This window comes from Serinus canaria, chromosome 3 (assembly GCF_022539315.1).
Source record: "Serinus canaria isolate serCan28SL12 chromosome 3, serCan2020, whole genome shotgun sequence".
NCBI classification, from domain to species: Eukaryota; Metazoa; Chordata; class Aves; order Passeriformes; family Fringillidae; genus Serinus; species Serinus canaria.
In genome coordinates this window covers 88,667,467-88,682,504 of record NC_066316.1, presented here as the reverse complement: position 1 = coordinate 88,682,504, position 15,038 = coordinate 88,667,467, and the positions used below count along the sequence as shown (strand labels likewise).

General features: G+C 37.4%; 1 protein-coding gene across 1 annotated transcript in view; it reads right to left on the bottom strand.

Annotated features, from left to right (window-relative positions):
- Positions 1-15,038, bottom strand: part of DST (dystonin) — a 288,933-nt gene that overhangs the window by 53,301 nt on the left and 220,594 nt on the right. Inside the window, 8 exon segments of the mRNA XM_050972635.1 lie at positions 3,152-3,355; positions 4,323-4,567; positions 5,728-5,812; positions 5,987-6,313; positions 6,562-6,721; positions 8,907-9,073; positions 10,360-10,530; positions 11,584-11,745. Coding sequence (XP_050828592.1) covers positions 3,152-3,355; positions 4,323-4,567; positions 5,728-5,812; positions 5,987-6,313; positions 6,562-6,721; positions 8,907-9,073; positions 10,360-10,530; positions 11,584-11,745 — 1,521 coding nt within the window.

Below are 15,038 nucleotides of genomic sequence, written 5' to 3'. Positions count from 1 at the left end.
TTAGTGCAAAAACCTCACCGAATTTATAAAAGACACGATTTCATCCAAATCTAGGCCTCAGATTAAATGCAAAGGGTTTTTTTTAGCATTTAGACACAGCCAGTCCTTTTCCTTCTGACTTAGATCAACTCCTGACTACAATAGTCAACATTTAAGTGTTTCAGAAATTTCCTAAAAGTACTAATATAATGAAAGGAGTTTCTTACTAATTTGCAAAGAAAAACATTAAATGAAGAATGTGGGTATCTAAGTCTCCTGAAATGTAAGAACAAATTTTAAAAAACCAAAATCATACATTCTCTCTTCAGAACAAGTTTATAGGCATACATTTTAGCATGCACATGTTGCAGTACTCAACCAGGGCAGCTTTGAGCCTAAGCCATAGAGCAATATTACACAGGATGTATCAGATGCACATTGTAGAAACTAGTAAGACTTTATTTAGTGAATTTGTTAAAACTCTGCTCCCTCTCCAACATTACCTGAACCTTAATAGAGCCCTGAGTTACTGTGAAAGTCTGTCAGGATGTTTTAGGTCAGAACCTGCTACTTGTGGTGCTGATGCCCACAATTTCCTCAGAAATATTCTGAACACTCTCAGTCCCACTTGTCTTTAAAATATGCTGATCTGTGCCTTTATGGCTGTAGTCCATAACAGCCCTGATCCTTAATATAGCTGGAATTCACTTTAGTCACTAACACAGACTTGTCTTAGTGGTTAATCATGAGTCCCACAAAATGAAAGAAACAGTTCTGAGATTTCATTCTTCATGAGTCAATCTTTTTTGGCCTTTATAATCCATTTGTTACGTGAAACAGCAGAACATTCTTTTTGACTATGTGTCATTTCTCATTTAAAGTAACAGAAAGTAAGACTTGTCCTAAATATTGTGACATCCTACTAGAAAGGTATGTTCTGGAATAATCAGTACTGTAAACATTAGCATGAAGTACATGCACCAGTGCTAGTTAAATCCTGGCTTTAGAAAATACAGTTCACAATCAAGGTTTTCAGAAGTTCCTCTATTTACAACTGAAAGGGAGAAGATGATTTCAAATGTATAGATGTATAAACTAACTGCAGTGTGACTTCCTGATACCAAATATTCATGGGCATGTAAATAATACTGAGGAAATATTTAATGGAAATAACAAAATCAAGGCATAGCACTAAAACTTCTAAGTTAAATTGCATTGAGGAAGGGAAGAACTCTAAACTCAGTTCGCTGAAGGTACAGGATTTTCAACTTGTGATTCTTATAAACAACATTAAGGAATAAAAAGCATAAAATTGGTACTCTCTGCATCCAAAATTTGAAATGTTTTCTTCCCATTATATATGGCAGTTACTTATGGGCCCTCAGCTACACTTGGAGTCACTATAAAATCACCTACTTAATCCCCATCCAGTTTAACCAAGCATAGTTCATTGTGGTACACTTTCTTCTGATCAGGAATGATTGACTTCTGAATATGATGATGCTGTGATTTTCTCCATGAATGCTTTCTAAAGCACTCTTTATGGCTGCTTTAGAATGAAGAAAAGGTAGAATATGACCTTGTGTTTTTCATAGGACTCCTTCACTAGAGGACCCCACCAAGGCCTTCAGTGTTGAGAAATGAGGACTAAACCATGCAGCTGAATTTTTCTCTATTATTAGTCTGGGACCATTTCACCCAGGTAGTTAAAAACCCTGGGCATTGCCTTTGCCTATTATTCTTCCAGCTTCCATTCACAACATGAAGCTATTCTGCTTAATCATCTGTGTTTCTTGCTGCATTCCTCACCTTGGTCCAGGAACATCTGACACAAAACCCACACTTACTCCAACCAAAGCTTTGTATTCTCAGCAGCTTTGTCCTTCAGCCAAAACTTTATATTATAGGCACTTCAGCAAGTTGCCACAGGGCAAACTGAAAGAGCCCCAGCTTCTCCAAAAATGTTTATTTTGCATAGCTAAATGGGAAGTATCTTACCCTTTACTGGAAGCACATTAAGCCACCCAAAAGCTATCACAGGATATGGTGTATAGGAGTTTACTGTGATGATGTGCTGAAGTGGAGGTTAGGGGTATGCAGGATGAGAGTGCAATGTGCTCTTCCAACATTAGCTAGTGAAATAGCAGCTCTGGACTATTCATGTCTGGATCTGAAACTGCTCAGCTTATGCTAGAGGATGCAAGGTACTCATGGAATTCAGAAAATCTGAAGGAGAGCCACTATATAATCTCACTAAAAAAATAAAATAGAAATCACCCTTCATTTTTGAGGATTAGGTTAATGAGATGATAAAATATTAATTATCAAACCCCTTAAAAAGACACCTGTAGTTATTTTTAGGCTCACTTAGAAGAAAATCTGAATTACTGCCTCTCAGTCAGCTTTTAGCAAATTTTGAAATTATCACACATGCTTTCTCCTTGTCCTCTTACAACTTTTTAAGGGAACTACACAACAAATGGAAAAATCTCCACCAATATTTGTATGTGTGAACTGGAAAACTGTTTCTGCAAAGCATTTATAAGCTGGCTTAAATACAAGACTACTTAGTGACAAAATTAGAGCCCAGCTCTTAAAGTGTATCCACATATACTTCTGTACATGTATAGAAACCTCCACATATTAAATAACACAGGTTTTGCACCCCAAGAAGAAAAGCATTGTGGATATTAAAGAAAGTTTTTAAATCCTCTACTACAGCTTGAACGAGGTCACCCAGCTTTTATTGGTCTAATGTGCAGAGGAGCTGGACAATCAGCAGATGCTAAAAGGCATGGCCAACCTAGCAATATCAGTGTCACCTCCAGAAAAGGTGGCTTGGGATCTTGGCCCATATTTTACTTAACACAACATGATGTACAAAAGACCTGGGCCATTCAGTTCTTAAGCAAACTCTGACTTAAGGAGCCACAGATTACTAACAGCAATTTGAGCTAAAATATTTTTTGTTTGCATCAACAAAAAGGGAGACAACAGAGTACAGATTTACAGATTTCTGGCATTCATATTTTAACACTGGAGTCCCATTTCATTCAAATGGGCCTTTTGCTGCTCAAGCATAACAAACTTTTGGCAACATTATTAAAGGACAGCTTTTGTTCAAATACACACGTCCAGAGACTGTTACTGTCCAAAGAACAGTTTTCAGTACCTGCTGGGATCTCAGGAAGGCAGCATCGATCTCATCCACCTTCTGAGAGATGGTGTCACTCACTAATCTGTAACGTTCGTTGTCCTCCGTTATCATCTTGTCCAGCCCCTCTCTGGCCCTCCATGGCACCAGCTCCAGGAAGGCACTGCCAACTTCATTCAGAGTGTCCACTAAGCCTTTGTTGTTCTTTGCTTCTTTTTTCAGCTCCTGTAAAAGGCCATTTAAAATAATTTAACCATTTAAACATGGCAGTATATGAACGGAACATACAAAGTTTGTAGATTTTTCATTCTTTCGACTACTCCATGAGTCCAGAACTGAAATGCTTCCCACACAAACCAAAGGGCTAACTTAGAATACTTATTTTCAGCTAAACTGTACTACCTTTTTGATACTGTAAGTTGTTTGATAGAAAGGTAAGTGATTCTTAAGAGAATTTTCCACATAATCTAACCTAAATATATGTCTCCATTCAGTATGACTGTCTGAAATTTTTCTAAGAATTGTTAGTACCTCGTGAAGCATCCAAAGAAAATAAAACTAATGGATGGTTGTGAACTGCAAGTCCATAAGAAACTAAATCATCAGCAAATGAAATCAGCATGCAATATAGCAAAATATGATGAATTCAAATTATTTCTGCAATGACTGGATTAAATTTCAAGCACACATTCACACAAAGGAACAAGCTTTTACCTGTATAGAACTTCCCATCTATTAAAGAAATGTAATAAAATTTTTTTAAGCTTCCACCCTCAACATTTTCTATACCATGCAGCTTACACTGCATTTTTTCTTTTGAAATAGATCTTGTTAAACAGAATTAGTAATATATGTTTAAAATGCTGACACTTTATAGGGTTTTATACCACAGCTAAAGAACTAAAATAACTTTGTTTGACAGCTTATGAAGTTTCCCAGTCTTAGGTAGCTCCTCAAATAAGAAGAAAATGCTGTGCTTCTCTGTGCTAAAAATAAACCTCAGCCTAATTTCATAAGTGATTATAACAGATAACTCTGGAAAAAGAGTTTGATTCTTAACTACTGTTACATTTAGTCAAATGGTCTGATGCTAAAATTAGTTATTCAAAAAATTATTTCATATCAAGCATAAATTAACACAAAACCTTCCCAAATCACAGAACAGTAAATAATTCACAGGTTCTAAAACCTACTTTTGTCTTTCTTGTACTTGGCTTAATTCTTCACCCTTTGGTATTTGAGTTTCATATGAGAGTAACTCCATCTCTACTTCATCAAGCCATTTGCAGAGTTCCTCATGAGTTGAGTGCAGTTGACCTGCAAGCTGCAGAGCCTGCTCTAAAGTCTTGGATACATCAGAGCTTAATTTTGTAATATCTTTGTATCTCGCTTTAATGCCTTCCAGTTTATCTTGAACAATTACAACTTCATCACCTAAAATATTGAAGGAATGTTATTTCCCATGTTACAAATATTAAAAAGACAAAAAACCCCAACAAAACAAAATCACAACAACAACACTAAAATCCCAAACTCCACATACTACAGAAATCTGAGTATTTAATTTATAAAATAACCCAAACAAGGTGACAAGGCCAATCCTCAAGTGTTGAAGATTATCCTGCTGTCACTAAAACCCACAGTGGTACAAAGTTTACCTCAGTTCAGGATTAGTCATTCTGTCTTTTTTCTGCTTTACTAAACTATTACAAAGCAAGGAGTTAAATCCAATTTTAAACAGAAATGTTCTTATTAATGAAATCCATCCTTAAATTCACACTACTTTTTATAAAGGCCAAATAAAAGACATAACAATGTTGCTGAAATGTAAGGAACAACAAAAAAAAGTACAAATTACGAACTAGACTTTCAATTACAATAGATTTTGACATCACAGTTCAACCTCACTTCTGTCCATTTGGAACACAACTTGAAAGGCTAAAAGAAAAACAGTGCATTGAAATTTACGAGCCATAATATTAGAAATGTTCAGATTTCATCATAGAATATGTGTCATGTCAAAGTTTGGAACAGAAAAGGATAATACCACCCTGCATAAACATATGTACGTCTCAAAAGGTTCAAGAACTTTATAAGTATAGGAAAATCTGGACAGATGTTGATCTACAGAACAGACACATTGTGTATAACTGGAATGAAACTTTTCCCACAGCACTAGCTCCCATGGCTGAAGCTCTCCCCTTGCAGTAATAGGTAGTTTAATATCTTGTTCATCTGTGGATGCCTGCAGGGAATTTACTGTGTCCACTGTCAAACAGCCCTCCATTATGAGTAATGTCCATAACTCACTATTAGGAATGGAATGCAGGTTCACTAGAATAATTTTCCACTTAAAATAATAAAAGGATTCAAGGGCTAAATTCTCTGCAGGCAAAAAAGGTCTTTTGCTCACTTACATTAAAAGTAAAATTGGCCCTAAAACACAGCCTAGGCTGACCTCAAACCTTATTAAAATAAACAACTATGATTGCTTTAACCAGTAAATATGAACCATATTTACAAGCTTCACTTTAATTTTCTTAGGCAAGTACAAGAAAAAGTATGACAAATTATAGTTTCATGTAAGTTCTCACCTGTTGTTTGCTTGAGAAGCTCTAAGCCATTTTGTACAGCCAAATCAACATCTTGTTTTCTAAGAAGAATCTCTTCCTGAAGATCCTATGAATAAAGGTCATTTATGTTAGCACAGACCCAAAAAAATATATTATTTTTATTTAGAATAAGCATACTGGTATTTTAAACAAAATAGATTAATAAAAATAAATGATGCATGGGGATATAAATAAAATTAAAAACGTGAATTAAATAATAAATGAACAGAAATCAAAATACCAGTAGTTCAGAGTGCTGTTTCTCAAGCAATTCTGTGTTGCAATCTTGGACTGACAATTTGTTCAGTTTATCATGGATTTCATTCAGCCAGTTCATCAATTCAACTTCGTCCTCCCCAAAAATCTGAGCATTGCTGTAAGCTTGCTGGAGAAGTTCAGACCTGCTGTTGCTCTTCTCTTGAATTTCAATGTATCGTGCCTGAGCAGAATCTAGCTTTTCCTGCACCATATCTTTATCTTCCCTGGAGCTCATAGTCTTTAGAGACTGACCAGCACTAATGGCCTGATGCAAACTCTTATTGTGAGCTAGGACATCATCTTCTAGGGCCTATATTTTATTTTCAATAATGAAGAATAATGGAAAAGAAAATCAGAAAAACATAAAATAAATTTAGGTGGAACTCAAGAAAAAACGAACAAAAAAGGACATATTGTCAACATAAATGTATAAAACTTAAATTACAAGGGAAAGAAAATGAAACAGTATGGTAAAATGAGTAAAGTGCATCAGCTTTGCCAGCTTTACAGAAGCATTTAAAAAGAATGACCAAACCAAGTGAGTGGTTTGTATCTTACTTTATGCTGAGAAATCTGCTGCTGCAGTTTGGAAGCCTGTGTCCCAATGGGTTCTGCATTTGCAAGCCTCTTCTCTGTGGCTGTCAGCCACTCCACCAGTGGCTCCAGAGCTTCATGGAACTGCTGCGCTACCACCGAGATGCCTTCCAGCTGACGGTTCCTACCAATGCATCCAGGGAATGGTTATCTTTTGTGATGAACTGAGTGTCAAACAGTTTTAATAAAGAAAAAAAATCCCTTGAATCCTTTGAAAAACACTCCAGAAATAATTCAATCTCATTGTAGGAACCAGTCACCAAATGAAACTGACATATATCCATGATACTTAATGAAAAGCAAGGTAAAGTAAAAATCAAATAAAATGTAAACCAAACAAACACCTCCAAAGCATTTGGCTAATATACCAGTTTTGAAAATAAAAATAATATCACTTTATTCATATATTTTTTGCTAAAAAAAAAATCTAGCACCCAAATCAGCAAAAGATTGTTTTTTATCCAGTTAAGATAGTTCTCAAGTTTCCAGCTGTCTCAAAGCATAAAGTTACATTCCCTTCACTATTATATGTGTTTTAAAGTTACGCAAATGCTTTACTGAACCAGAACATACTGCCATGCTTCCTCAGTGTTGTAAAACATCTTTAAACATTTTTTCAATGACGACAACAGAATTATTTGGTTCTAAATTTGCCTTTCTTGTCCTGGATAAAAGCTCTCAATTAAGTTAGTGAGACAACATTAATAAAGCAGAAGAGACTTGACCTCCAAAACAGAAAAGCAGTAACTGAAACATTTCTGGTTCAGATTACTACATGCCAGAGAAGAATCTTGATAACAAGCAAAGTCTTCTCTACAAGCAGTGCTGAAAGAATGTCATTCAAGCAGACTTTTAGGAGACTTTTCTACATGAAAACATCACAATGATGTTTTTCAAATGAGGATCTCGTTCCAGATAAAAGCTACATTTATATGTGTTTTCCAAGGCTTATAAACAAGGTAGACTTGACATATTTAGCCATGGAACACTCTGTGGGGTACTCTACATAGTTTTCAAAATCATCCTCAAATTCCTTGTTCATTTTTAGAGACCAGCCAAAGAACAATGGAGACAAGCTTGCAGCTAATGATGGTTTGGAAAAAGCTGCAATTTCATTTGTAATTAGATATCACCAGACTAGGAGGATATTATTAAATTAAACATGACATTAACATTTATCCCAGCTAATGAGTCAGATTCCTTCAATAAAAAAGAAGGGAAAAAAAAAAGGAAATAATGGTCTATTACTGGTTGACTAATTAAATAATCCTATTATTAGTATGAAGTAACAAAACAAGTTCAGCTAAAGAGAGACTACCAGAAGGACTAGAAGAAAGCAGAAGTGAGATCAGTTCAGTGCTACTCTAAGTCCCAACACAACCATTTATTCTTCACTGTAAAGCTTCACTGTGCACTTTAAATTTTTCTTCAACTTCCCAAGTTCTCTCTTACTCTCAATTATAGGCCTTTCTCCAAGCTGTCTCATGCAGTCTTCTCTCTACTCTGAAAAAGACTGTCCTTCTCAAATCCCCACCCAGAAAACGTTCAGTAACCATTTCAACATAGATTTATTCAAAGCCACTTTCCAGTTCATAACTTTACAGGTATTTTATACATTGACAACAACTCATAAATGTAAGTCTGTGTTTACACAGATACTGTGTGCATGGATTTGGTTTGATTTTTTTCCAGCTGGAACTTGAAGTGGACCTCAGTGTCTTTTAAGAGATAGGGTTTTCTGTGTTGCTAGAATATATATCTATATACTTTAAAGGTCGTTTTTTTTCCATGAAAACTAAGGGAGCTCAGCACCTTGCATGCATCTCCAACTGACAGTACAATGACCTCTGAGATGCAGAAACTAATTATGTAGATGATATTAAAAAAATACCCAAAAAAGGAAAGAATTGAGTGCCCCTTCTTTGTAGCTATTCAGGACTTTGAAGTTCCAACAGAATGCCATTATTATTGTTAGATGTCAAATTTGCACTTGATTCTATTGCAAAACAGGTTCTTGCCTCAAAACACTTGCATTCTAACTAATTAACAGAGATAAAATATTCAGAGATACATATGTAGTTAATTCTAACAGATTATCACATTAGCCTAAACACTTTTTAAAGAGCTTTTGGTCTCTTCAGGTCACTTTTCTCCACTTTTCCCCCAGAAGACCCATTATATCAACATCAAGACACAATGCAATCAAAAGCATGGTAGTACCTTACAATACAGAGTTCCACATGCTGCTTCTAAACATCCATCATATGCTATGTCTACATTTTTCAAACCCATGAAAGAATTTCAAGTACCTTGTTTCAGCTTTACTGAGCAAGGCATCCCATCGACTGTCCAGGAAACTCAGCTGTTTCAGGATTTTCACTCTATCAGCAGGCTCTGCTGACTCCGCAATTTTCTCCCCTTCGCGCTTGATTGCCTCAACAGTCGGCTTGCGGTCATCCAACAGCCTCTGCAGGAGCTGGAGAGACAGCAATCCAGCACCAGGTTATTAAGAAATATTGCAATAATGCAAATGTAACAACAGTAGACTTCCTGAAAAGCTCTTAAAACAAAACAAACAAAAAAAACCCACAACACCAAAAACTAAATCACAATGCCTATATTGTGATGAAAATGTGAACAAAGCTAATCAGAGACACACATAACACACATCAACCCCTTCCCTGACCAACACAGACTCAATTTTAGTTTCTTAGTTGTTTTCCTAAGAACACCAGAGCTTCATGAAGCCCAAACAACAACCCTGGTTTCTCTGAGGTAAGGATGTGTGGCAGCCCAAAAAGTGAACACATAGAGGACAAAGTTCTACATAGCACCCTGTGGGGGAATCCAGCCATCTAGAATTAAGATACATTTTATAGGAACATATATGGGAAAACTGCATGCCCTGCCAGATTTGGTATCACAGAGGTAATTTGGATACATAGAGAGATAGGAAAATGGATACTAAAACTAAATCAACTCATCACTTATATGAGATACAGTTGAGTTCACTAATCTAGTGTAGTACATTAACTCCTCTGTGAAGAATAAAACATGCCTCTGCCTGCAATCCACCCTTCCTCCATTCCCTAGGTACCTTTGGTAACGTTAACATTTTGCCACCGCAGGTATCCCAGGATGACAACCTGTCCTGGACTTTATATTACTTTATATTAAATCCTTGGGTGGCAGTGGGCCACACAGTCCTACTGCATGAATTGTACATTTTATCAGATACATTATCATTATTTTTTCTATAACCACTAATAAAATATTCCAAAGATGATGACACCGATAGAGTTTCTACATTAGCACAGACCACTTTCCAATGGGATTCCAACTAATTACCAATAATGATCATATGAAGATCAAGAGCCAAGGTTTTAAGTCCATAATCTGCAATCTTATCTTGGTAGTACTAGAATGAAAGTTTACTAGGTTTTATTTCCTCCCTTTCAAATGCCCAAATACTGGATTTTATGCTTTCTCTTTTTCCAATGGATCTTTAGCATCCTTTCCAGATAATGTTACTAAACCAGAGCTCAGATTGCACAGTATGACTCTGTCTTATATCCAAGAAGATGAGCACTCCTACTACCCTTTACAAAGTCTTGAGTTTTGAACAGATGGCTCCTTTAAACACCTCAGCACACCCCAGTGTAATATAATACACTTGAATAGGTATTATGCTTTGCCAAAGACTGGGAATTTATTCTCATTGGTCCAGTGGAAGGAGAGAGATTCTGAAACCATTTCACTTACCTTCTGTTCTTGTATTTGGGCCTTGACAACTTTGAATTCAGCAGATGGTGGTTTCTGATTAGCCACAAGATCTTCTGTATCAATGAGCCAGCTAAGCAGAGATTCAAGGGCATCCTGAAACCTCCCACAGTGGAGGAGGGCTTCCTGCAATTGTGCAGCACGCTGAGCAACCTGAAAAACAGTAGGGGATCTCACCTATTCATTTTATTTCTGTGAAATAATTTTTCAAAATCTGTAGAATACTGTGAATATCAAACTCTTGTTTTTGTAACTATTCATAACAGGACTATGACACAATTCAGCATGAATCTGGATTAATGAATAGGGGCTGGGGCTGAAGACATCCAAAGAAAAGAACAGAATGACTCCCACTAAATCAGCCTGCTCTAGTAATTCCTTACACTTAACTACAGCTTTATCTAGCTACAGTATTATGAAATATACTGATGGGATGCTAGCATTTCAGATGGTCTTTATCTTCCTTACAGAAAGAATGAGCCGGGATTTCAAAGTAACAGCTCTTAATAAGGCCCAATAATGCCATCAATGAGAAATAAAAATAGGAAAGGAGAAGGCAAATATGTGAACCACAGGTGTATCTGGTTCTGCTGCATCACTCTTTCAGGAAGAGAGCAGAAGATGAGCACCATTTATACTCCCCACCCTTTCCATTTCCCAACAGCAGCTACTGCTGAAGGAAGACTTCTGAAAAGTACAGAAAAACATCTACAGCCAGTTTTTCAAAGCAGTGGTACTTTCTGATGCCTCAAGCAATACAATCCTTAAGGTGCTGTAAAGGAAACATTCCACCAGTCACACAAAGCTGGGCTTTGTCATTGCTCTGTGCACTGTGCAGGTACAACAGTGTACACGAGCAAATGCAACAAGCAGAAAAAACATGCAAACAATGGCTGAAAGTGGGACTGAATCACCAGGGGTCCCTTCCAACCCCAACCATTTCATGATTCTGTGAGTCTTTCCTGAATAAAAAAATCCATAACAGACCTAGAGAAAGTTTGGCAAAACCTTATAAATGACAGCAACACCTCTAGCTTTTAGCAATATAAATCTTATCCTTAGAATTACAAAGAAAGTGGTTGCGTAAAGCAAATACAATTCATATTCTTAGTGAATATTTAATTTCCTGTATTTTGAAAGACATCAGTAAGCAAATAATCAAAAGGCAGAACACAACAAAAGCAGGATAGTATACAAGATAATAACCTTCTTATTAAGAGTCTTCCATCGGGTGTTGACATCTTCAAGGTCGTGTTCAAGATTTTCTGTGCTGGTACTTTTAGCAGCGCTCTGAATAAGGCCCTGACCCAACCAATTTACTTCCTGTTGTTTTACTTGTAAGGGTTCAATTTCTTCTTTCTGGAATACCTGCAGTTGAAACCCAAGACAGACATGAAACATGGTAACTTCTGTCATAAAATGCATATAATGTTTACATGACAGTATGCAACAGAAACGTTACTTAAAACTGGTGTCTAGAAGAAAGGAAGCCATTCCTTGTCAGGCCCTTCCTAAAAAAGCATTAATAAATCTAAACAGAATAGACTCAATCTAAACAGAGTAAATTCAATACATCATAGAAGGGGAAATGGCACACATTTCCATTAGTACTTTCAGATAGGAAGGAAAGGGACAGAGAAAAAGGGAGGCGGTGAAAGTTTAGGGGGTTGAACAAACTTCTGATAGAGGGAAAAAAAAAAAAAAAGACTGGGCAAACTCATCTGTTTAATTATCTATCAATAAAATCTAACAAAAAATGGCACAGACCAAGAGAGACAAGTGAGTATTTTTCCAAACTAGGACTAAAACCAAAGTTTTAAGTCAAAGAAACTGTGAAGGAAGAGATATTTTAAGATCTGTTAAGGAGATTACAATGGTAACAAGTGAGGAAGAGGCACTACAGATGCTGTTGAAACAGTATCCCGGCAGACACCCAGGAAAATGGGCTTTCATTCAAAGGATACTCTTGCTAATTACCAAGGCTTTGACCATACCCAACAACAGTCTGAACAGTTTTTTTCAGTTTATTTTAGTCCTGCAGGTATTTAGGCTTTTTCAGAGCCAGATTATTACCATTAGGACCAGAAACGTAAATCTCCATTTGTATTCAGCAGCATTAAGCTGCACTGACACAAGTGTCAATGAGATCAGAAAATGGCCTGAAGCCCCTGAATTAATTACACAGGCCAGTGAAAAATAACCAATGAATAAACAATGCTAAAGAATGCTCAACTTTTGACCCTAAATCCTTCAATTTCTATAGCAGCATTCAGTAACAGTTTTGGTGTACACTTAGTGCATTCAAAGCAACCTTTCTCAGCATCCTAAAAAGCAGAGATCACTCTGAATGTACCAGCAACTCTCCTTTTTTGCACCAAACACACTGTGGCAAGTGATTGCTTTTAAACCTGCAGACCTCAGGTGGCTGAGCACACTTCCACCAGCTTGACAAGTTAATCTAGCAGTTACTGCAAATACACTAAACATGAAGGGTAAAATAAATTGAGTGTCCCTAAGAGATTTGTTCCTACAGACAAAAAAACCCCTAAAACCTCTAAGACTGTGGTTACATGAAAACTGAGAGCGTGCAATGAGTTGGCTGCTCCTAGAAGAAGGAAAATGCATGTGTTTTTCTTGACTGTAGGGTAAGGAGGAGGCAGAATAATATTTCAACACAGAATCAATAACAAATTCTTCTTTTATGTGCTATAAAGTCTCATCGTTTGAGAACAACGTCCTACCACAGAGAGGACTGATCTACATAATCTGCCCTTTAAAAATGCACACATTCTTTGTGGAGAGAAGCTTAAAATAAATTACAATTATTGCTGAGGCTAAAGTTTACCAGAACAACTTAGCAACAAAGCTTGAAGTATCTCAGATTTCAACCAGAGTGGGAAGAAAAAAATTACAGACCCGGCAAACACCCTTTCCTTATTACAAAGCTTCCCTTACTCTCTTACCTCATCCACCACTCACAAAGCACTGCAAGATCCTGTGCTTGTAAAATACTACCGTAACGTCAGATCTGCTTTCTGGCACACAAATGCAAAAGGCATCTTTCAGAAGAGGCGGTGAGCCTTTAATCTGCCTGCTTTGGAAACCACAACCATCTGATACTGTTGCTTATACCTTGATGAGTAAGGCTGCTCATGAACACATGGCCATAGCTGCCCTTGAATGGCATTGCCTGCGACGGCACTCAGCGCAGTCACCGAGCACCAGGACAGAGCACGGAGGAGGCATTCCATGTTGGGAGCAACAGGCACCAGCTGGGCAATAACAGCCCTGCTCCAAACAGCTGGAGTAACAACCACCCCCTCAGACTTTGCCCCCAGTTCATTTCCCACACTGACTATTTCACCTACTTTGGACACCCCACGCGTGCTATGCAAATGGCACTGATCACTGCATCTGCCTAAATAATTTATTTTTTTTTTAAGTTACGATTTTCAAGTGATGGCAAAACTTAAGAGTTTTAAACAAACATCTTCATGGTTACACTACAACTATTTCACAAATCTATGGATTTCTTTTCTAGTTACCTTGTTGGATAAGAGGCCATTGCAGACTGTATCCAAGGTGTCTTGGATGCCAGCAGTCCAGATATTGCCTTTATTTCTCTCTGAGAAAACTTTTGGGCAGTTTACAGTACTATCTAATTCAAGCTGTTGAACAGAAAATGCCATTTCATTTGAGCCTGTACATGCTACACTGGATTCCTCCGTATCAGATAAAATTTCATATTTGGCAAAATCCAAGTCACTAGTATTTACAGCAGCATTAGTGTAATAAACATCTACATGAAGAGATATGTCATCCACATAATCCTCCTCTACTGTTGTGACTTGTATTTTAGTTTTTTCATGAACTTCATATGTATTTTCCATTTCATTTTTGTCAGGGGTAATACTTCTTCCATCACCTTGAAGAGGATCTTCATGTGACAGAATTTTCTCTTTGAAATCTTCTAAGTGAGAGTGTTTCCCCTCCATCTCTTCCTGATCACTCTCACATGTCTGGGCATTGTTTTGTTTTACTTTTCCAGAGGGTAAAATGTCATGCAAAGCCAGTCTGCCGTTTTCTCTGACAGGGAGACTCATGCTTGCAAGCAGTGGGGTTTGCTGCTCTCTGCAAATTGCTGGGATATATGGTCTGAACTGACCTACTACATGGATATCTTCTGCAGAAGAAAGACTTCGTGTTTGAGTTTGCTCCCCTGCCAAGGGCACATCTTGTTTATCTTCCCTTTCTGTTGGAGGGCTGCATAAACCAGAATCATCCTCTTCCGAGGTAAGAGAATTCGTACCCCATTTGCATTTGCCTAGTCTAGCTGCCTCTGACAGATCAGCAGCTTCATTAAAGGAGCTTTCACTTCTATTAGTGTAATCTGGAAAGCTGGGTGGAACAAGCATTCTCCACGATCGTCTGTGCTCCTTCTTTTCGGTGTGAGACTTCACCTTGGGTAACCCAGCTGTCCGAATTATATCGCTGTTCAGCTTAAGAGCATCAAAGATCATTTTTTCATCTAACTTGTTGGCTTCGCGGCTTCGCAGCTCAAAAACACTGGAAGAAGTAAGGGCACCATTGGAGCACAAAGTACTGATGTCCAGTGTTCTGTGACTGTAGGGTAAGGTACGGTCTGTGAAATGCCTCGAGGA